Source organism: Phyllostomus discolor, chromosome 13 (genome assembly GCF_004126475.2).
Source record: "Phyllostomus discolor isolate MPI-MPIP mPhyDis1 chromosome 13, mPhyDis1.pri.v3, whole genome shotgun sequence".
In the NCBI taxonomy this organism is placed as follows: Eukaryota; Metazoa; Chordata; class Mammalia; order Chiroptera; family Phyllostomidae; genus Phyllostomus; species Phyllostomus discolor.
In genome coordinates, this window is record NC_040915.2 from 27,172,183 (window position 1) to 27,196,632 (window position 24,450).

General features: G+C 42.9%; 1 protein-coding gene across 8 annotated transcripts in view; it reads right to left on the reverse strand.

Moving 5' to 3' along the window:
• The window catches only part of EBF1 (EBF transcription factor 1), a 378,944-nt gene that overhangs the window by 340,746 nt on the left and 13,748 nt on the right, over nt 1–24,450 (reverse strand). For all 8 annotated transcript variants that reach the window (XM_028527296.2, XM_028527294.2, XM_028527295.2 and 5 more), the window contains exons 5-6: nt 23,242–23,315; nt 13,069–13,137 (exon numbers count right to left, since the gene is read on the reverse strand). In XM_028527296.2, coding sequence (XP_028383097.1) covers nt 13,069–13,137; nt 23,242–23,315 — 143 coding nt within the window. The remainder of the gene's footprint in view (nt 1–13,068; nt 13,138–23,241; nt 23,316–24,450) is intronic.

Consider the following 24,450-nt stretch of genomic DNA (forward strand, 5'->3'; position numbering starts at 1 on the left):
ATGATATGAATAATTCAGCAGCCTCCACACTGCTGTTGAGGTCAGTCTGCCTTGACCTTTGAAACAGGAAGTAAAATTCAGTTCAAATTTGAGTGACTGGAAATATAACAGTTATTTTTTTATATTAAAAAACCCACAAAATTTTTTTAAATGCAGACACAGGAAATATGCAATAGAATTACAGTATGAACTAAAGAGACATTACATAACCAAAGTAGTTGGTAAACAAACAAAATAAATTTTTACTCAAACCATATTTCAGTAAGAAAATCCTTACAAGAAAAACAAGTAAAAGCCCATATACTCTTGCTCAACTTATTGATCAAACTCACTATGAGAACAAATTTCTAAATTTCTACCCTTTGTTAAAATTATTTTATTATGTGATATCAATGTTAAAGCATGTTATAATAAAAAATAACCATATATTTTTATTAATAATGCAAAATAATCTCTCACACTTGTAAGACAAAACCTGGTTAGATTTTTTTAAATCTTTATCAATCTACTCTTTTTTAACCCTTCAAGCCCTGATTTAATCATGCTGCAGCCCCCAACGTAGTTTATTTTATAAAAATGCAACCCGGGTTCTAAAAACAAACCATTCCCATAGCTAAATATCTGCCGTGGTTTTGTGTGTCTTTTAAGCTTTTTTTCCTTCTTTGCATGCTTCAGAAGTATTTTGTACAGTCAACTAGGGAAAGTACTACCCTCATTTCAAACTGAATTTGGTGCTGCCAGAGATGAACATGGCGTGACAACGAACCAATTTCTATAAGCTAGAAAGACAGCAAAATACATATGGTGTATCACCCTCATCCTTATTTTACAGAACGGCATAAAAGATGTTGGATAATGGTAGTTATCTCTGCCCTCCAACTGGTGCTATTAATGAGACCCACAACTTGGCTATCTACTTTTCATCTATCTACTGTGCTTGTCAGATAAAAGATTATGTTGAAAGATGAGCTTAATTTTATTTTGTGGATTTGGAGAGGGTTAAAGCTACACACACACACACACACACACACACCCCATCTAGGAAAGAGCAGTGGCAAACTAGGTCTATGATATAATTACCACAGGATCAAGTTTGAAGAATGCTTCTTATAAACCCAAGTATTTGGCAGAGGCAAAATAGAAGATGCAAGGTGTGTGTGTGTGTGTGTGTGTGTGTGTGGTGGGCTTTTTTTTAATTATTATCATCATCATATCAGCTAAATCACTCCTCACTCGACATTTAATAAAGGGCGATAGACCAAACACTGCTGATTTGGGGCTTGGCGTAATGACTGACCGGAGCGAAGGTTTGTGTACAAAGGGGCTCCCCATTAAATAGGGCTCTGTGGAACCAGCTGGTTCTCATTTCGAAACAACCGGTTTCTCTATCCCCAAGTGCTAAAGAAAATAATCCCTGCGATCTATGACTACACACTTTCACAGAGGCAGCAATGAGAATTTGATTGTGGAGATAATTAAAGTCATTCCTGGAACTTCCAAGGAAAAAAAAAAAAAGAGGGTGGGGGGAAGAGGTGGGGTCGAAAGAAAGAATAGTCAACGATAGCATTTAAAATTAAACTATGACAAATCATTCTGCGTCCAGAAGAGGGAGGAGAAGCCCCCACCCTTCACGGAACTCAGTGGAAGCAGCTCTGTTTTCTTCTCCACTGGGGGTGGGGGGGCTCCAGGGGGAGGCCGGAGATGCCCTTAGGGCCAGAGCACCCTCACATCCGGCTTGGACCCCCACGTCCAATGTGGATGCTGAGGAATCGAAATAGAGCCCGAGAAATTCCTTGTCACTGATGACGCATGGCAATGAGATTTTTAAAGTTTCAATCTTAAAGAAAAGAGCCAAGGAGAAATATATCTGGATTCTTTCACGGACAGCCTTTCCAGGCTGATCCGAAATGCTGAGGCTCTTTTTAACGTTAAGAAAAAGCAAAGCAGATATCAGACATTCAAAGACACTGTTTTTGTTTTCGTTTTCATGCTACCCTGTTCTTCAGTGAGAACCCTATTCAAATAGCCTGAATGACATCTGGCTGAACCTATGTGCCCTGCACCCCTGCAGATTTCATGGGCTTTGGGTGCAGGGCAGCGGGGGGGGGGGGGGGGGGGGGGGGGGGGGGGGAGCTAAAATACGTGTAATCGGTCTGTCTGCACTATCTGCCTGTAACAGGAAGAAGAGATGGACTCAATGAGGATGACTTGGGGCCTCTCAATTAACCTGATTAGTTCAGCACATTGCCCTCACGAATGACACCTTATCTGGAAAATGAGGGAGAACTTCCTTCCTTGAGTAGAGACAGGAGCCCCCTTAAGCCACAAAGATGCAGCCTATCCGATGTGAGCAGCTTCTGCTTCTCCTCCCCCTTCCCGGCTCTCGGCTGGCTCCCGGGTCAGAGAGACCAGCAGACTCAGGGCCTGATTGGATTTTGTGTCCTAAGGACAGGAGGCGAGCTCCCATCTGTCCAGGTGGCCTTGGAGAAGGCTGGGAAAAGGGATGCCCTGTGGGCAACTCCAAGCCCCTTTTTTCAGAGTCAACCAGGCACATGATGGGATTGGGAGGAGGAGGGGGGATTGCAAGGGAGAAACAGAGAGAGCGAAAGAGAGAGAGAGAGAGGGAGGAAATATTCATTAACCCTTCAATCACCAGAGTATTATGTCAATATTATACCTGCCTGAAAGAAAAAATGGTGAATTCTTGTCTTCTAACATTATGTAAAAGTGCTGCTGAAACATGTGTTACCCTCATGCTGATTTCATGTGTAACACAATAACAGATCACCAAGTTGCCATACAAAAACAAAGCTTTCCCCAAACTCTCTGAAATCTGCCTGCTTGCAAAGGATGCTGTGTGTGTGTGTGTGTGTGTGTGTTTAAAAATTCACATAATAGACATACTAGTTACCAGAACATATTCTTGAAAATGTGCTTTGAGAGAATGACAACAGCAGGGTTTTCCCCTCACTTGTCTGTTCTGTGATTTACTTGATCAATTAAACAGTTAGGCAGCGAGGGGATTTGCATGGTAATCATGGGAAGATTAACATTTTTAAGTGTAACAAATTTAATATTTTATCTTACACTTTCTGTTTCTCACCATTCTTTAATGGTAGTGCCTTCTCACTTTATCGGGTAGTCTACAACAAGCCTGTCTCCATGCGGAGAGATGAGACCACCAGATTCAACAAACTGCGTGTTTAGCTTCTTTCATTCTTTCTTCCATTTCACAAAAACATCCCCTAAGCACCCCTTGCACAAGGGCAAGGCACCGTGCCATGTGCTGGGGATACGGCAGTGACCAGCACACACCTACCTGCGCCCCCTGGGGCTCACCGTCTAGCTCCTAAAGAGTTTATCACCTGCCTCAGTCTTACCAGAGGGAACTAAAATTGGCATTTCCTAGCTGGGAAAAGTCTTAGAGATCTCTTCATTCTGGGCCTTATTTCAAAACCAGCCACCTTCTACTGAGTGTGATGTGTGTGCCGGGCACTGGGCTAAGTACTCTCTGTGCTTCATCTACGTATTCCTCACCACAGCCCCATAAAGTAGGAACTTCTACTTTTATCCCGGTCTTAAACACGAAGAAACTGGGTTTAGGGGAAGTTAAATGATCTGCCCGCAGCCCTGCAGTCACCACTGGAGGAGCCGGGATTTGATCTGAGGTGGTCTGACCCCACAGCCTGTGGTCGTAACCACTGCAGAGGCTGCCTGGGTCGGAGGAGTGCAATAAAGCCATGAGTTTGCCCAAGTCCGGTAACACTGAGCGAGAGCTAACAGCCCAGGGATATTATCCCTCTGCACCAGGATCCCTATTTAAAATAGCATTCCTCTGTTGTTCTTTTTAAGTCAACCTACTCTTTGTTTACACTTGCAATTCCAATTTTTCCTTCAACTCTGAGGCACTAGAAGTTCCATGAGGGCAGGAGCCATGTGTCTTACTTACCATTACAGCTTCCATGCTGCAAACAGTGCCTCCTCGTTCAAGGGACTTAGCTACCACGATAAACTTCAGAGAGCTCGTTTTGCTTATAAGAGAGTTCCATGGAATCGTGACATTAGGGATAACAATCCACATGGAATACATTGTATTCAAATTTCAAGAGCTACCTGATTTTAAGTTCCTAATATGTGCCAAGCCCAGTGTTAGATACTTTAACCTCAAAACTCGTCAAAATAGAAATGATTTTGCCCATTTTAAAAATGGGAAAACTCAACCCTCTGAGGTTCAGGTACTGCTAAGTAGCTGTGAAGGGACTTGACCCCTCAGCCAGTGGACTCCAAAATCTATGCCTTTTCCATAATATCCTGCCTTCTCCCAGATTTCTCCTTGGAAAAAGCAGGAGAATGCCTGCTTTGTCCACATGAAACACAGTGGTTCACTCAACAAATTAGATGAGCACATGAGAACTCAAAAATTGCTCCAGCAATGGGTACAATTTATGTGTCACACTATTATTTTTTAATCCTGCAAGTGCAAGAGATCTACTAAGCAAATTGTTTAGGTAAACAAGTTTAGAGTCCTACACAGAAAGGATAACTGTGGATACCAAGAAAAACAAATGAGACTGTATGAAATACTGAAAACAGTCATTTTTTTACAGGCCCATTGAGGAAGGAAGAAAGTCAGGCTGGGAGCTAAGGCATCTAGAAGTTCCTGACAACTTGCTTTGTCACTCTGCAAACATCATTCATTTATATGTTACTATTAATTCACAAAGGTCAGGGCTTTTGTTTTAAGGGCCCTCATAGGTCAGGTGCCTGAGGCTGGTCAAAGGGGATTTGTACAGGCCAGAACAGGACACGCCCTCTCCTGTAGCCACAGTGAGGAGGACTCAATTTGTCAAAGATATTCTGAGGTTAGACTCTGGCTTTAAGATAATGCCAAGATCATGCAGAAAAACGTGGATTTTCTACACTGTCATGGCTTTATTGAGAGATAACCAGGTTAACTCTTAACCGACTTTATTCTCTAAAAACTTTCTAATACATAAAACAGGAGAGTTCTCATTTTCATCTTTGCTTTTTGTCTTTGTAGTGAGTGACTGTGTGTGTGTGTGTGTGTGTGTACGTGTGAGAAACCAAACCTGGTGCAGGTCCAAGGTCCTTCAGACTAACTTTCTATTTTGTGAGGGACTTCAATCAATAGTGCACTGAAGATTATTAAAATTATATTCCAAGATAGTACTAACAGATCAGAATACTAATGAATGGGGAGCATATTAAAAATAGGGGAAATCCCAATAGTTTATTGAGCAATAATAAATTGCAAGTAGCATGATTGTCTGATCTTCAGATAGAGGTTTAAAAAAAATGGACACAAAAGCTTTAGTCAAATCAAGATTTTTTTTGGGGGGGAGGTAGATAAGGGAAACCCTGACCATGAGAAAAGTTACCAACTCAGCCTTTTACATGAACCCAAATTTAAAAACCTTACCAAAACCCTATACAATATGTACAGTAACCATGTCTAGCCTAAAAATGCACAGGTGCAATGTGATCGCCATTTCCTCTTTTCTCCCCCTGCCCTGGACCTGAAAGTGTTAAAGAAAACAATAGAAGAACAAGTAAGTGTACAGCGTAGGATTTACTGGCATTTACTTTTAATCTATGGCCCTTCATTCTGTAGCTTATCGGGCCCCTGTCAGTCCTTTTTCCTCCTTTATATTTCACGAGGAGCCCCCCATGCTGCTACTGAGAGACAGAGCCCAAGTGTCTATAAGCTTTTTGTCAGGTAAAAAGAGAAGAAAAAGGAAAGGAACAAGAGGAAAAGCAAAGCTAAGAGGCATCTATTAGATGTCACTAGGCTTTTGTATTCATGTCAATGATTCAGGATTAGAGTATTTGAAATAATCTTATTGAGAGGAATCAAAAGGCCCACCGAGTGAGAGGCTGCTCTGTAGCATATGGCAAAGGCACGGACAATATCTTATTAAAGATGTGTTGGCTAACACTATTACTTTTATTATATTACCAAACTATTGTGCCTCAAACAGTTAGAGGGACGGTACAGTTACCGAGAGCCATTTCGGAGGTGATTGTGTGGGCTCCAGCTATGTAATTCGCCAGCTTGTCTAGTTAAGTCTTTTCAAGTGGGGTTTGCAGACAAGTGTGGAATGGGAACCAGGCACTTCGCCTTCAAACACAAAAATCCCCAAAGCACACCGAGGCCCACTCTGTGCCTACTGAAAGTGGAGTATACATTACATGGATCACACGCCAATGGCATTCTCCTCCTCAGAACCGGTTTCATTAAGTTTGCCTCCTTTACCATACATGACTCCTGCCTCCCATGGAAATAGGCAGTTTTGTTGTTTTGCATGTTTTTTTCGTTTTGATGCTCCACCAGATGAAAAACTCACAAACATGAACCTACACACACACACACACACACACACACACACTCAGCTTCACACTTCAGCAGGATTAAGGCAATTAAAATTCTATTACAATAAGTACTGTAACGTTAAAACCTTCATTTGCTTTCTGGACAAAGGCTTGTAACTGGAGAAAGAGTTTGGGAGGGAGATTTATCTTCATCTACCCACACCTTTAAAGGCAGCAAGCAACCAAAGACAAACCTGTACTGTTCACCATATTTCATTGATTGCAATTGGAGTATTTGGGTCACTTTTATATTGTCCCGAACAGTATACAGTTACACAGCCTGGGGAGGGAGGGATGAGCTGTGTGCAGGGGAGGGAAGGACTAGCTGTCTATTTCAAATAGTCCCTCATACAATTTAAAATCACCAAAATACCATCTCTTTATATGCAAGGACCTCTAAGTCGAGTTTTCAAAAAACTGGTCCATTTTTGTGAGAGAGTTTGATCAGGTGCTGGCAGGAGGGAGAAACAAGGAAAATGTATCAACGAAGAGTTGCACTGGAAAGGGTTTTACCCATTTGAAACTTCTTTTTAGAAAAGTAAAAGCGTATTTAACGCAGGGATATATTTTCATCACAAAATGACAACGCAAAGTTGCCAGATGACACACAGGGGACTTCATCCTGCATCTCTGTATTTTTCTAGAACCATTACAAAAGCAAAGTTATGATGACAAGGGGCAAAAACCCCACATCACGAGCTGACACCCCCAGGCCAGCTACCAATATGCAAAGCTGCTTCTCTGAATATATTTCTTGGAAGTTGCTGCCATTATTTCCTTTACAGGAAAACCACTGTTGTTCATTATAAAGTGTCTGCAGTAGTAGTATGCCACGTAAAAGTGCTTTGCATTATGATATATTGTCAGCATATTTGAAATGCATGTTAATGTATCCTTGTTGTGTATTTGGGACTCGAGGATAGCAAATGGGTTATAGGCTGCTATTAGCTTATTGTATTTGTTATCTTCCTCTCACGGCAGCAAACTGCAGAGAAATGTACGGGGCTCATCTCCTATTCAGAATGGTATTATCTGATATGTGATAAAATTTAGAATGATACTCTCTCACATAAGTCTCATTCCTAATAATCACATACGAATTCCCACTGAGAAAACAAACGTTTAAATATACCAGAGTTAATAAACAACCGTAAATTCATGCTCGGTGTCAGCGCCGGCTTGTCACTTTTAGAAAAATGCAACCTCCCCAACCAACCAAGAAGACAGCAATTATCCGGCCTGGGGCCATTTTAAAAGGTGAATTCCTCCTTTTATTTAACCTGGCTCTCAAGGTTAGGAAATCAGGTGGTATAAGGGTTTATTGAAGCTCCAAAAATGCATTTACACCTCTGGTTTTTCGTGTCCCAGACAGTCATCTGTGTTTCTTACAGGGGGCTTATGTTTAGCAGTTGGTCCTTCTAAAAACTGGACGAAGACCAATATATTGAGAGTTGAAAGGTCAATGAAATGAAGCCAATGAACTCTATCAAAGCCTCTTTTGCAGTTTTCATAAAACTATATCTTTATGTTCATGTTAGCTGAGGACTTTAATTTTACAGAAGAAAAGAAAAATTGTTAATGAATTTGGGGATTTACATCTGTTCATAGAAGACAGAAGGAAGTCATTGATTGTTGAGGGGCTCACATGCCTTCACAGTCTGTGACGATGGACACAGGCATTAGGACATACCCCACCTCACTCACTGGCTGAAAATCCCTCACACAATTACCTCCTAATTCTAAAGTTTCACTATTATACAAATAAACATACATGTTATATAAATACATCAGGATCAATTTAATTAAAAAATTAGCTTGGTGATATGATAATAATGCACTTTTCTGAAAAGTCCTATCAAAATGTTTGTATCTCCTGCATGAAGAATAGATCTTAAATAAAACTGTTCTTTGAACAACCCTGACATGGTTAAGCTTTTCTATGTATTTTGTGTGTGTGTGTGTGTATCACGTAAAATCAACAGGTAAAATAAGCATTCTAATATTTTTACCCCTGAACATTCAATAATCATAAAAAAAATTAATGTTACCCAAATGGAAGATTTTTTTTAATATTGGAAAAAAATATATAGGCTTTTATTTCTTTTTAGGAGATCCTTGAGTAAGTGGAAGAACAGTAATCCCAAACAGACTAGGTTTCTCATGCTATGAAATGTGTGTGTGTGTGTGTGTGTGTGTGTACACACATATATACATACACTATATTTTTTATGTTACATGGCAAAGCTTACACCTCAAAATAGGTAAAAGAATTTGTGTGAATGGGAAAGACAAATCTTTTAAGGTTATGATAAGCAAACTCAAAACCTTTAGAGGGATCTTGGCTGACAGGCTTTAAAGATCCATTTTTTAGTACTGGCTGCGAGGAACCCCAAACTTGCAGGCTAGACTCCGTCTAAATTCACACGAGACAGGAGAAGGTAACTTGAGCAAGAATTTCATCCTTAATTATTTCTATTTTCAAAAAGCCACTGTTAACTGCTCAGAATCCACAGGACAAGGAAATAAAGAACTGGGCTCTTATTTTTCCCCTTCACTTAGTGGTCTAACAACCCCATCAATCATGCTGATCCTACACTGCAAACCCAAACAAACAGACAAATATGGAGTCGCCCTCCATCCTGCTCTACTGAAAATGAGTGACACAAATCTGGCAAAAAAAAAAAAATTTCAAGCTCTGCATGGAAGGGATCCTACAGTATATAATTTGGAGAAAGCTATGTTTTCCTAAGACAATCTGTATTCATCCACATCATTACTCAAAGATAGCTGACTGAGGCCAGGGTAGGAGAATGAAGAGTTTGGTGAAGCACATCAAGAGTGGATGGTGACCCTAACTAACTAGGTATGGAATGACATTCTGCACACTTAACATATTCAGTTCAGGCATTTCTAGAGAAGTTTCCACTTAGAAAATGGAAAGGTTTGTTTTTTTTTTCTTACGGATTCAGAAAAACTGGGTTCCCAATTCAGACTACCCTATGTGACTTTTGCTATTATCATTCTTTCTGATTCTTACAAAGTAAACCTAATTAAGAACCTCCCTCATTAGTCTTCCAGAAAAATTAGCACAGCTTATGCTAATTACTCCTGCAAAATTTAATAAACTCGTTGAAATGGGAATAGTCTAATGAGGTTTTATTTATTGAACTAAGATAACTCCAAGGAAAAAGGTTAGGACACAAGGATATCCAATGTGGTAATAAAACTACAATTTATTCAATTTCTAAACACGAATTTTATTGCGAACCTTTTAAATTCAAATCTGAGTTACTGTGTGAATATGTTAAATCAATCTCAACCTTAATTCAATAACTGCAAGTCATTTTTTGCTTTTTACGTTAACAGTAATTACTACACATAGCCCTTTACCTCAACAATGATAAAATTTGCTGTTATTAGTTCCTGGTCATCAGCTATTAAATATAATATATTTGACATTTCCCATGTCTACACAGCCCAAATATCTGGATCACTGGGCACAGCCTGGGTTTTACAATTCTTCATCAGGCCATTTGGCATCAGACAGAACTATAACCTGGCAGTCACTTCCAGACGCATGTTTCCTACATTCAAAGGAATTTTCCAACAAACTTTTTGGACGTGACTCGACAAATTGTCACAATTGTCAAGAGGACCGTTCTTATTTTCTGCATGCTATTATAAAAGAACAAAGTAGAAATCCATTTTCTAAATCACAGTATACTGCTGCTTGTTTTGTTAATTCCACTTTTTGGATGGACTCTGCCAAGCTGATGTCCCCAAATCACTGGTGGCAAATAATACAGCCAAAACTCAACACAGAAATAGCTTACCCTGCACCACTGCCGTATGACCAGAAAGCCTCTTCTATCTACCCTATAAATAGTTTTCCTGAATAACCACTGCTAAAAGTCTGGGTTTTTTTTTAAGCAGTGTTCTTCCAAAATCTGAAGGACGAGCAAAGGGAGCTAAAAATTATTGGTGCCCAAAAGGCAACTGCGTGTTAAAACTATGCTCAACCCTAACACAGCGATTGCGTAGACCCTCAGCTGTATAATTATATGTCGTATGCATCTTGTAGAAACAGTTACTACTGCTACGGAATGACGCAGGCCCCGTAACCTATTTTTACAAAACATGCAGGGATTCACATCCATAAATCTGCAAACAAATCAAACCCTAAGCATGTCACACAGATATTATGCAATCAGTAATACAGAATCAAATTGGGAACTATGAAATTCAAACACAGTTGCCTTCCTTGTTTTTTTTTTTCCCTTTGCAGCAATGTTATAGAATTGAAAAATCTTTTCTATTTTGCCCTTCCTGGTGTAAGTTCTTTTCTTGTTATTCTCTTCTCTCATCGTTAAAAATGGAAGTTTCACATAACAGCCTAGACAAGACTGGAGCTTTTAAAACCTTTGGCAGACTGAAGGACAAATAAATTCTGAAAACTCGGATGGAAATAAGAATAGCTAAATGGGGTTTTGCGTATCAGCTGGCACCACTGCTTAAAAAGACAGTTCACGGGAGACAGTGGCAACAGCCAGCAAATAAACATATGTTGCGACTTGTGCAGACGCACTGGGTTTCAGCTGTTTTTAACATTCTCCTCTCTTAAGAGACCAACATTGGCTACACACGGCTTTCTACTTTGTCAAATCAAAAAGAAAAAAAATGAAAAGGATAAATGTCATGAGTAATATCTCTAAAGCCACCAACAGTATAAAGTGCATACTTATTTTGCCTAAATTGTTTGAACTACCCCAGCCAAGAAAAGGTTTTAAGTACCCTACTGGGACAGATGCAAAGCGGCAACAATAGAAGCCACACTAATGCAATCCAGGTAACACAATCCTGTTTCAAAAACACGGCGGGGCTAATTACAGCGCTGCTGAGTCAAGTTTCTTATGCCATCGCAACCCACAGGAACAGGTCAAAATCAAATGTTATTCAAACCACAGTCATATCAACCTTCTATATCAGAGTCATGGCTTAAAACCAAACGAAGAACTTAAAAGCTTAACCCATTCACAAGCAAAAAAAGCGTTTTCATTGAGGGTGGCAAGGTAAGGCTGTTCTCATCATCGAAACCAAAAGGAACTGTGGAGCAGAACAAAATGCTTATTTCAAAGTTTGGGGGACTATTTGGGTGGAGCCTTTGATCAGAACACTTTCTTTTTAATGGATGAGTAAGAAAAACACACTTAAAATAACAAATGGTATTTTGGAGAGGTGTATTTAAGTGAAACAAACAGCATAAAGGTTACACTTATTTTTTTTTATCCCATTTGAAGATTTACCTTCCATTGGGGGGGGGCGGGGATTGCAGGAATGGCAGGCCCACTTTTGCAGACAAACGGGCTGTTCTAATTCCAGAGGCAGCACACAACCTCGCCACATATTAAACATTTACCTGTGTTTACTGTGAGTCAAGTATATTAACACATTTGCCAGGCAAAAATGCATGTTGTTAGTGAATATTAGTGAGAGAGATTCAGTTAAAATATCGGACTGAACTGTAAGCTTTAGAAAGCTACTTGATAATCAAAATTGGGCTTAAGCCTAAAGAATCACACGAGTTCAAAATCAACAACCAGTGTTTTGTCATAAATGATGATGAAGCAAACGCTTTTCAGTTAACTAAAAAATGACAAAGCAAATCTCTAAAAGGTAAAGAACTGGGAAAAATAGGTTAAGTGGGGGGAAGTTGGCAAAAACCGATTATTACCAAACCCCAAAAGGGGCTTTTGTTCGGCTGTAGATTTCTTCAATGAGGGATCAGTCAGTCTCACTTGCAAGACTCTTTTTTTCCCAGCTAGCGGAGAGTGCTACTAGCTCTCCTCCTGGCTGACGACTGACAGTATCTATAACCCTTCCAAGCCATTTAACTCTCAGTGAGTGACGCCATTGAACAAATGTTTTATCGTACATGTTCCCATACAATGAATTTCAATAATTAAAATGTAAAAGGAATATTTGGAATGCGACTTTGCATAATATGAGCGCACACTGACTCGAAATTGCACCAAACAACTAAAACAGATTTATTGTTCCACAGTGATTTAGTTGGTCGTGTCAGATTAGTAATATGGATCTGTTTAAAAACACGATAATTAAGACAGGCAGGATAAATTAATCAACTTACAATACAGTAGGAGCTACAATCAAACCCAGGAAATAACGGGAGAAAAAATCTTGGTTCACAGATCTCTTTAAAACTGCTTTTATGCATAAATAAAACCTTAAAATGTAGATGGATTACATCCAACAGAACTACTGTAGCTAAAAGTGATAATGATTCAAACATTTTTCAAATAAAAGTTAAATATTTATAAGCACCCAACCACATTTCATAAATCACAAACTATTATTATTTTATTTCTGAAGCTTCCTGGCACAGCATGAGGACTGAGCCACAGAAAGTCAGGAAAGAAAAAAAAGATTCCTTTAGGAGCATGAATCAGACACGAAACCAGAGCAATCCAAGAAAACAGGCCTCCAAAGAACATTCCATACGGCTTTCCCAGGAATCGCAAGAGCGCGGCGCAGATTAGGTCATGACCAGCAGGCAGATTTCGGCCACATGCATTTCTAACCCTCACCCGTGAGCGACACGAGGCAGGTGTTTCATTATAATGAGGAATAAGAACCCAGTGAAAGTAGAGTGGTCCCTACCTGTCAATTATCACTGGATCTGAGGGAGTCTCATTTCGGTTGCCACAGCTTTTCTTGTCACAACAGCGGCTATGGAGCAAAAGCAAGAGGATTTAGTACAACCATTACAACGTAAAATCATCATTTAGGCAGACAGAAGGTTCAAATTGCTGGGTTGCAAATGCTAGAATTACCACAAAGCCATACCTGGCAATCAACGGATCCCTGGGACAGAAAATTCTATTTGGGTCACCTATGGGTTAATGGCCAGGCTTAACCTCTCCCTACACGAAGGAGGAGGGAGGCAAGACGACTCTCCGGGAGCCAGGGCTGACAGCCCCAAGATGGGGTCTCCCCATCACTGCCCGCGGTATCGGAAGAGTTCACTGTGAAATGCATTATTATTACATCTACCCAATGAGAATGTGCAAGGGTGTGGGTGGCTCAAACGTTCTTCCCTCAAGATCACACTAATTGTGTGGAACGCGTCAATAATGAGGGATGAGTGATTTCTCCCCCTCCAGTCATTCTGTGTTAAATGGATTCCTTGTTCTTCTTTCTTTTGTATGGGAGACATTTTCTTCAACCACAGGCGTTCTGAAATAAAGCTGTAAGTGTTTGCTTTTGAACCATCTTCATGAGAATAGGAGTACAGCACAATAATTAAGACAAACAAGAAACAAGATAAAAGGAAATGGAGATCAGCTTGTCCTCTGGCTTTCCAGCTCTGAGCTGGCCACCACTTAAGTTCTCTGGAAGCACCATGGACAGTTGATCGAAGGCCCGGCAGCTCTGACCGTGGGCACCCTTGACCAGGTCAGAAAATGCAGCCGTGGGCAAGAAAAGAACCCACGATCCAAATCCCACCCCAGCTGTGACCTCAAGGCTCTCAGATGTTTGTTTGTTTGTTTTTTTAACTGAGATGCTTCTAAAAAATAAAAAATTATGGTTTTTGAAAATTACCCATGGTCAGCGGAAGCCTAGCCATCCGAGCCTCATTTGCAAATAAAGCATATGTCCACTGGGCAGGCGACACCCAGGGGCGCGCTATAAAAGCACATGTTTGATCGGCCAAGGAGGAGAGAAGTTATCCAAGTGTTGTGCATTACCATGCACCACGAATAAAATGCACTTTCTTCCCTCCTTCTTACACAGGGACATGTATGTGAAACACACACACACACACACACACACACACACACACACTGGACTCAGTGAATCATACAGCCTAAATTTAGAGCTGCCAGGGAGAACCAAACATTGAACTTCACTTGCAGGTCCCAGAAATACTTCTTCTTCATAGGGAGTCTTTCACCAAAGTTGGGAAGTCTCTTTCCTGGCTGTAACTATATCCCTGAGAGGAGAATCGGCTTCCAAATTTGGTGCTAATTCTGTGTGTCTCTCATATGTGCAGAAAGCAATAGCAAGAATTGTATCTCCTTCTTTCAAAACCCCAGCTAAGAACCACTCCACCACCTATAGCCTTTGTCTTTCTGATTAAGAGGGAACTATTTCCTCTAGGCCAGAGTTCTGCTACACCAGGACTCTGGGGATAGAAAGCCCACAGTGTCCCAACACATAAGAGACACATGAGGGGACAAGAAATGAGAAGTACAGTGGTGGGATGCGAGTAAAAAACTCACTTAAAAACTCAACTCACCATCCCTGAACTCTGAGCCTCTACATTTCAGGGGCAGAAGAGTACAGTGGTCGAGAACACTGGCTCTGGAATTGGACTGAGCCACCTGCGTCACCTTGAGCAACATGCTGTCACTCATAGGGTCTTAGTTTCCTCACTTGTGAAATGGAGCAGTTGCTCTACCCACCTGTAAGTGAGGGGGCGCAGACTCAATGCAAGATGAGAGCAAAGCTGGGCCCAAAGGCTGGGCCTACTAAGCGCTCAACATCATTGTCTCTCCCGGGTCCTGCCCCCTCCGGCCTCCTCCCCCACGTCTGAGCAGGGCTGCCCTGTGCTCTGCAGAGGCAGCAAGTCTCCAAGAGCAGCCCATCAAGAGAGGCCAAGGCCCCCTTTACCCAGGGAGAAAACAGCAGTGGCCAAGGAAGGCCGCAGGGACCACGTGCCCTCACCAAGGTCCTGCCCGGACTAAATGCCCACCAGGGACTCCCTCCAACTTGCATGATGATAACTGTGGGGTGGAACCTACGTCTCAAACATATCTGATTCTCTCCCTCCCCAGGGCCACCACCCTGGTCCGAGTCACCTTGATTTCTCCTTGGACTCCTCCAGTGGCCTCTCACCTGATCTCCCTGCAATAGCCTGAGTGACCTTTACCAAACGTCAATGGGGCTGGATCACCACCTCACTGCCCAAGACCTTTTAATGCCTTCCCACAGCACTTAGAATAAATCTATGGCGTGACATGATGCCAGACCACCTCCCAATCTCCGGTCACTCTCCTCCAACTTGCCAAGCTGCGGCCTCGCTGGCCAAGTTCAATCTCTCTGATGTGGCAAGCTCAGTCTGGCCCCCGGCTCAGGCCAGGGCAGGCCCCCCGACCTACTCTGCTCCTCCTCCGACCCCTCCCTAGTCAGTCAGCCCCTGGACCCCTTCAAACCTTGGTCTCTGGGCTCTTTCCTCCGAGAGGTTGGCCCTGACACCTGCTCTTAACCCCAGTTTGCTTTTTCCTGCTTTTTCCTTTCAGGGCCCCTAACATAATGCAAAATGCATTCTTACATATATATTTGTGTATTTCTGGTTGCTGTCTTTCTCCTTCCACGCCCCTCCCTCGTTAACTCATGTCCTTCATAAAGGAAGAAACTGTCCATTTTGCTTACCTAAGGAGTAGCATCAGGCCTAGACTAGAACAGTTCTCTGCTCTATTAATTAAGCTCAAGTACTGGACTGACTGGTCAATGTCATAAGTGAATACAATGCACTGGGAGGGGAATGCAGCCCAAGAAAGGGGTGATAGAGAAAGCAAGCCAAGCTGCCCCATGGGCAGGCACTGCTGATGGAAGGAAGGGCCTCCACCCCCCCATCTCACCCCCCGCACCTCCACATCTGCCAAACCACCTCCCACAGGCCAGTGCCACAGTCGGCCGGTGACATGCCCTTTGACTTAAGCGCTGTCCCATCTCCTTAAAATAAAAAATGCCTGTTAGAGAGAGAAGCCAGAGGAATTGAAAAACAGCATAAACGAGAACCACCCCTCTGTGCTGTGCCCCGAGAGACCCCGGGGAACAGGCAGATTTGAACAGAAGTGCAGGAGGAAGGACGGAATAGGGATAGAATGAGGGGATGAAGGAATGAGGGGGCTGTTGGAGGTCACTTAACACTTATTTAAAAAAACTCTAGTCAGAGGGTGAAAAATAGCCCAACAGGTTCCTGTCTCTCGGGTCACGTCACTGCATCTCTGCATTCCCCAGACGGGATTCCTGGGCTCTGCTCTGCACCCGGGTGACAACAACATAGTGCCTAGGGTAGGAGCCCACTCTAACCACAAGTGTGTGTGTGAGCGCACGTGCACACATATATACAATATGTACGTTTACATGTGTATATGGAGCCCTGTGCAGCATTAAAAAGGAATGAAGGTGAGCCCTGGCCAGTGTGGCTCAGTTGGTTGGAGCACAGTCCCTAAAACCAAAAGGTTGTGGGTTCTATTCCTGGTCAGAGGACAGACCCAGGTTGGGTTGTAGGTGTAGATTCGATGCCCCCAGTCTCGGCATGTTGCAAAAGCAACCAATCAATATTTCTGTCTGTCTGTCTGTCTGTCTATCTGTCTGTCTCTCTTCCCCCTCACTGCCCCCCCCACCTCCCTCCACCTCTCCCCACCCCTCTCCTTTATGCTCTCTCTAAAAGCAATGGAAAAAATGCCATCGGGTGAAGATTAAAACATTTTTTTAAAAGAATGAAGGTGGGTCTTTACACACTATCATGAAAAGAAGTCTACATTAGATTATGAATTAAGAAAACCAAGTTGCAACATAATATGCATGGCATGGTCCTGCTTCTGGAAGAAAATGTGAGAGAGGGGGAGGGAGGGAGAAAGGGAGGGAGGGGAAGAGGATGTGGCACTAGCACGGTTCACACCCGCACTTCACACAAGTCTCTGCACAGGGTCGCTGCCTGAGAAAGGCCTCCCTGACCCCCCCAGACCGCTCTAGCCCCTCACTCTGCTTCACTCTCCTCCCTGGCCCTCACTGTACTGTATTTTACATCTGCTGGTCATCTCCTTTATTGTCTGACTCTCACACTAGAATGGAAACCCCACGAGGACAGGATCTCAGATCTTTTCTCCACCTTCCTATCCCCAGCAACTAGAACTGAGCCTGCACACTTTAGGAACTCTGAAAATATTTTTTGAGTCAATGAATAGAAACCTCAAAGCCATAAGCTATGGGGAGTGGGATACGAACAGGGAAGAATGGAGGGTACATATTTTACTAAAATACAACCTTCAGTCTTCTGCTTTATTCTGCATTATGACTGTCCTATTGAAAAATTTTAAAATCAACTGTCCGTGGGAGGAAGGCCTCCCCTTATCCTGAGCTGACCTCTAGCCCCTGCAGCTCCCTAGTTCCAACCCCAGCACCAGGCGCAGCAAAGGCCTGTCCTCCTTCCCGTGACAGTGTTTCCTGCCCACAAGAGCCCCTGTGCACCAAGCGGACTTCCCTGCTTTCTTCTGCTGAACTCAGAAGGACCCAGAAAGGTGAGCACCAACCTCCACCTGACACAAGGTGAGCCTTAACCAAGGACAGCTGGAAAAAAAAAGTTTCACTTACGTTTAAGGCAGAAGAGGGCTCAGAAGGAAACAATACAGTATATGGGGCAGCAGATGCAACAGCATTTTAAAGGAAAAGTTATGGTGATAATGCAAGGACTCACAGTGATAATTATGCCCTCATTACTGTGTGATTATTGATGGGTCGTCGTCTATTCAAAAAGGTGTTTCTTAGGCTCCTACTTGGGTGTCAGGCACTGTGCCAGACACAGGCCTGGGACCGGCTCCCTAAACAGGTATCTATCAGGGCTTAGAGTTCCCTAATTTGCTTTGTCACCAGCAGGACTCCCACTATTTCACATCCCTTCTCAACCTACAACCCAAAGGAGAGCTTCGGGGCCCATCCCAGGAGTGGGTACCCAGCCCCTGGGGCCCTAAGCACATTGCAGACTCAAGGCAGCAGCCTTTTCCCCAGCAGGCCCGTGCACTGCCTGGACAATCCTGCACACCCAGGGAAAGGCAAACGTGTGAGTCTCTTCCCTAGCAGCTGGGCACAGGTGGCGCATCTCCAGTGAGCTGACACGCAGCCCCATCAATCAGGGCTAGAAACAGTTAGCTGTTTCCTAGTCGTGGGACCTGCACATCCTCATTTGAGGAACATGCAACTTTTTCCTGGAAGTATAGGCTCTCTCACCCGGAGAAAAACATCGTATCACTCTCTAAGCTTTGCCATAAAAAAAGGAAAACATCTTACCTATTGAACCAAAGTAGCTGGAGAATGAGATATGGAAATTAGCTGAAGAGTCGGAGTAATAGTTGTACGACAAGTCCATTTTTTCCCTCAGTTTACATGCATTGTCAAGGCTTCCCATTCTCTTAAAAAAGATAAAGATTTGCTCCTTTTTTTTTTAAGTGAGTTTCTTCGCTGGCCAACTTTCTCCTTGCCAGAGTCTCCCTCACTTCTTGCCTCCCCCATAAAACTGGCTTCACTCACTAGGGGCCTTTCGCAGCGTTTCTCAGGCTTCATGTCCACCTGGAGCTCCCCAGCCTGTTCAGGGATGGCTCCCCGTCTTTGAAACACCCTCCTCTTATTTCTACGCCCTCTCTGCTCCAGCTGCTTTCCCCTAGCTCTCGAGCACAGCACCCCTCCTTGCTACATGTGATTATCCCCCACAAATGTATCCTAGGGCTCTTTTCTCTCTACTCTCCCGCCCTTGCTGGTCCCTTGTGGGCCCAGAGCTTCGACTCTCGCCTTCGGGAAGAGGCCTCTGAAGTTGGTTAGTTTGCACCCTGACTCTCTACCCAGCTCCAGGCCGCAGGTCCACCCACCTTGTGACCTCTCCACAGAGAAATCCTAACTGGACCACCAAAAAAAATGGGCCCAGACACTTCTTCATGCATCCTCTAAAATCCCTGTCCTACCTCACCCTCCTCCTCCTCCCTGTGGCTGCTGCTGCCTGCACGTATGGCCTGCCTTCTCTGAACGGCCACAGTCCTTTGCCTCAGGTCCCCTCACCATGGACCTTTCTGCAGCGCAGTCCACTGATCGGCCCACGCGGTTCACCTCACCTCTCAGCTCTCCCACTGCGGGACTCAGTCTCCTTTGGCTCAGCATCCCACAGTGCTGTGCGCACAGTAGGTGCTTAAAGAATGAATGAAAACCTCCCAAAGCACCACACCTCGGGTGAGCAAAGTACATAAATGCTTTTGTAGACACTTCACTTCCTTTCGAAGTTCTCTCTTCAGCCTTTCACTCTGAATGTCCACGTGCCAGCCGCCTAGCTAGACGCTCGGAATCACTGCTATGGTTCTACTACTTTTGCTTCTACTAATATTATACTAACACTACTGCTGCTACTACTATAAATAATAACAACAGACACTCAGAACTCCCTATGTGTCAGGCAGCAGGATAAACATTTATGGGGATTAGAGCATTTAATCTTAACAACCACCTACGAGATAATAGGTAGTTTCCCCCCTTTCACACATGGAATACCTAAGGCACAGTGGAAAACTGAGTAACTTCCCTGCCATAGCAAGGAAGGCGGACTGTGCACCCATAGTTGCAACATGCTGAGGGCTGTTAGAAGAGGCATGTGGCCCTGGCTGGCGTAGCTCAGTGGATTGAGCACAGGCTGTGAACCAAAGCATCGCAGGTTCGATTCCCAGTCAGGGCACATGCCTGGGTTGCAGGCCACAGCCTCCAGCAACCTCACATTGATGTTTCTCTCTCTCTCTCTCTCTCTCTCTCTCTCTCTCTCTCTCTCTCTCTCTCTCTCTCCCTCCCTTCCCTCTCTAAAAATAAATAAATAAATCTTTTTTTTAAAGGAGAAGAAGAGGCATGTGTACCTAACAAGGGACCGCAGTTGAGGACAAAGGCCAGGGATGCGTCCCTGAAACAAACACGCTGAAGTGGGACTTTGAAGGATACAATCAGAATAAGCCAGCAAAAGAGGAAGGAAGAGGAGGCCAGATCAAGCAAGAGGCTAACTAACCCTGAGAACGAACTCACGCCCCAACAGAAAGCAGGCACTGACAATGGGAAAAGATCGCTCTCCTCAGCAGCGGCGTGCTCACCCCCTGAAACCGTCCTGCGCCCTGGGGAAGGGGAAATCGGCTTCAGCCTGCCCAGGAGGCTGGAAGCCGGGCCCATCTACTGAGAGTAGTTCCTATTTTCCATTCTCATTTAAACACAGGATGTTGCGATGCACTTATAATCGAATCCCTTATGGACTCCAGCTTTTAAAACAAAAATCCTTCATGGGGCCATATGAAGACTTTAACCGCCAGGTATTATTAGCAAACTGTAATGATAGATTCCAATTTATCGAAAATGTAGACACTCTGCCAGGATTCCAGAGAAGGCTCTACGCCATTAAGTCAGAGGTTTTGCCTCAAAGAGTGGCAATAATTATAATCTGAGCCCTTCAGTCAGCTCATGCCAGGGGGTTAGCTTTACAACAGAACAGATTTCTTAAATCTGCAACCACCTGAGACAACTTTCTTCTTTCCTTTCCTTCCTTTTTTTCCCTTTACTTTTTTCCTCCTTTCCCTGCAACACAACAGAATCACCCCAAGCCCTTTCCCGCTGATGTAAATTCTGTGTCTCCTTTACTATCACTCCAACGTACTATAAATATACAGCTTTTGTGACATAAACGCAAAGTTTTATTGTGCTGTTAGCCTTGATAGAAAGCACAGCAGAAAGTTGTTTAGAAATTAAATATCTAAAACGCGCTATTTTAAAATCCAGGGCCCTCACTATTTCATGTCTGCAATGAAGAAATTTCATCTTGGGGAGAGCAAGCTGTCTTTCACACCATATGGCTAATGGTGGTGCATAGCAATTAGCCAGGCTGATTAATGGTGAACAGACTCTAATTTTATGCTTATAATTGAGCCTGCATTTGCACCCCTGGTGCAAATTCAGCACATCCCAACTTCCACTTACAACAGGCAAGAAATCAAGAGAAATAGGTTGATGTGGAAAGTGAGATTTTTTTTTTCCTAAAGCCCCCTAAAGAGCATCAGATTTGCAATTTAAAAGACTGTTAGCCACACAATAGATGACAGGTTGTGTAATAGGGTCACCGCGGCCTGGTAAACAAACAGTACCCCTTACACATCCATAGGCAGCCAGGAAACCCCTAATCTGTAACATTAACAGGATGACATTTTGAATATGGCTTTTCCCTTTCAGCCATGCAGTACAAACAGCATCATTTGCCTTCAGTGGCTTGAGAATTTTATTTTTTTGCTATTTTTATGTTTCTGAAAAATAGAAAGAACATCAGCAGTAAAGCACAGCAACCAGCATAATAAAGTACTTGGGACCAATGAATTTTAAGGACAAGAAAAATATAAACTGCATTAATAGAGGGTAGGCTTGTGTGTGAAAGGCATAATATATCTTTAAGGATTTCAAGAACAGAATTATTTCTAGCAGCGTCCAAACACGTACAGATATGAGATGCAAATCTGTAACATATAGATATTAGTTGGCCTGTTGGTTGAGATCCATCATTTTAATGACATGTGAATTGTGGGAATCTAAAATAGTCTGAAAAATAGTGACACAAAGGATGTCGTGTTTTAATGCTTTTCAAAATGTTTTTACTCCTTTAATTCTAAAAAGTGCAAATCAGCTGTAATTGTATGATTGTATACAGTATAACACTAATTTTTGCCTAATCATATCATCTAAGAATTCTATGACCATATTTTTGGGTTTTGCTACTGCTTTAAAGTTAGAGAAAAGCAAACTGTTTTTGGAATAATTAACAAGTTTTATAAATCACTGAAGCAAAAAGTTGTGAAACTCCTGTATATTTTAGAATAATATATTAGAATTATGTTTGTTAAAGGAAATTTTTAGATACATACATAGTTCTAGATAAAGAAGTTAATATCTAAGATTTTGGTCAGGGAACACGTTAAGGCCTTTCTAATTTATTTCCACCTGTAGAGTTTTAAGGCTGATTTCCCCACAAGTCCACAAGCAGCAAATAAAACCCGCCCACACTGAAGTCCTGAGGGCATTCATTGGTCAGGGCCTCACAGTCAGGAGCCAGGCCTGCTGTGTGCCAGGGAGAGCCTGCATGGCTGACCAAACAATTAGTAGCCTTTCTCTGACGCATAGTGGCATCTTCATGCTTTATCCAAATACTCAGAATGTATCAGGAGCAAAGTACCAGCGTTATCTTAAAAAGAATAAGAATTCTAAAGTGCAAGTTCAAAGGTGCTCTCTGGTCTACTCTCCCCCATGTGGAGGACTTGGGGGGGTACCATGGAACTGAATGTGCTCCACAGGCCACATGCCTGTTTTCAAATGTAGCTTCAGTCTGATAGCATGCAAAAATAAAGATGCTCATTTGTGGATGACATGAATTTTTATACCTTTCAGGGACTCATCTTTGCTGTCCTTCCAAAAGCTCACTAACCCTGAGAAATATTAGTTACATTGTCATAGTTGTAGACAGGGTAACTAAGATGAAGAGATCAGAGTCGAGGGGGGAAATAAAAGAAAATCCACACTCAATTTAAAGAGAAACGCTGCATGTGTCTGAGCGTCATATTTTTAAGTGGAAGAATTAAAAAGGGGAACTATACCTTAAGTCTTAGCAAACAGAGGCTTCTGCTGACATCAATAGAACTCTTACTCACTTCACTGGCAATGCGGTTGAGTGCATATATTAACACTAAAAGGGTTATATTGTGTTTTATTCGATTGAAAGGAAGAAGGGGGGGGTTCTGCTTTGTGCCCATTAACAGTGTGATATCAAAATGGAAATGTATGTCTTACAGGATGAAATCTAATAAATAATTGAGAACCACTCTGATGCCTGACAATTTAGTACAAAATACACAGATCTAACCGTTCTCTTCAGGTTGTCTGATAGAAGCAAGATAAATGTGTACCCCAAAATAAACCTGAGTTCACCTAGATTCGGAATTCAAATCCGTCTTCTCTGTGCTAATTCAAGGGAGAGAATAAGGGGTTTCTTACCTGCACATGATCTCGTGGGTGAGCAAGACTCGGCACATTTCTGGGTTCTTGTCTTGGCCTTCATACACTATGGCCTGTAAACAAAGGCAGGATGGGAGCTAAGAATGGAGTCAAGTAGCAAGCAGAGAACAAACCATCAGAATTGAGTCCTTGGCCACTCCACCCCTGCTGCGGGCTAATTAGCTCTTTCAGGAGCCTAACGCCTCCTGGGCTGACACTTTGGTAAGGACCGGGACCAACCCCAAGTGAGTGGAAGGGGCACGCTCCTCTCTGGCCTGTCAGCCACCTTACGATGACGATGACGCTGCTCTTTGCATCGGTGTGTGAGATGGGCATCTGTCCTCTCAACTCAGAACACAAATACACCTAATCAGCGGTGAGAGGAAAACCCAGCAGGTGTATTGGGGTACTACTGATGTAAAATACAGAAAAGTACACAGACTTGTACGTATTTGCCACCTCGTTGACTACTCCCAGGCCCAACTTGTAGGTTCCAGAGGTGAGCGGTAGGAAACAAGTGGAAGTATGATCAATGAGTCTGTTCACTCACTGTCTCCTCTGAGATGATTCATCGACCAGGGAAAACCCTTCTTCCCACCAACAGGCTGGAAACACGTGCTCTCCAGGGTGCACACCCACCCGAACAGTAACGCGAGCCAGCATCTGTGTGGGCTTAAGGCACACAGTCATCTCCCTAAACTAAGAAGAATTACAGCTGATTCTCAAAATGTGGAGACCCAACCCACCTCACCAGCCAGGATGTTTCTGTCTGTTTTTAGCCATGTGTGTAGCAAACATTTTGCTTGAGATCACTAGGACGTTTCCCTGACACTTCAGCTTCCTGGAAGATCTACATGTTAATATCTGAGCCAAAGGAAAACTCACAGCTATTGGTAGAGCAGTGCTCTGCACCGGGGTACATTTTAACTAACTTAACACTGCATCACTGCGTAATACTTATATAACACAGCTTCAAACTGTTAATAAAATTATTTTCACACATTCACAGAACCCTCAACTGCTGGGTGATAAAACTACTTAAATTAACCAGAGACTGTCTTTATTTAGTACATATGGATGCTACAGCGACTTCTGGTTGGCTCTAATATGTTTTATTTATGAATCTTGGACTTTTAGAGGCTATAAGTAATGGGGAAAGCTTAAGACACCATGTGTGGAAACCCTTGATCAGGCTCTGGTTAAGGTATC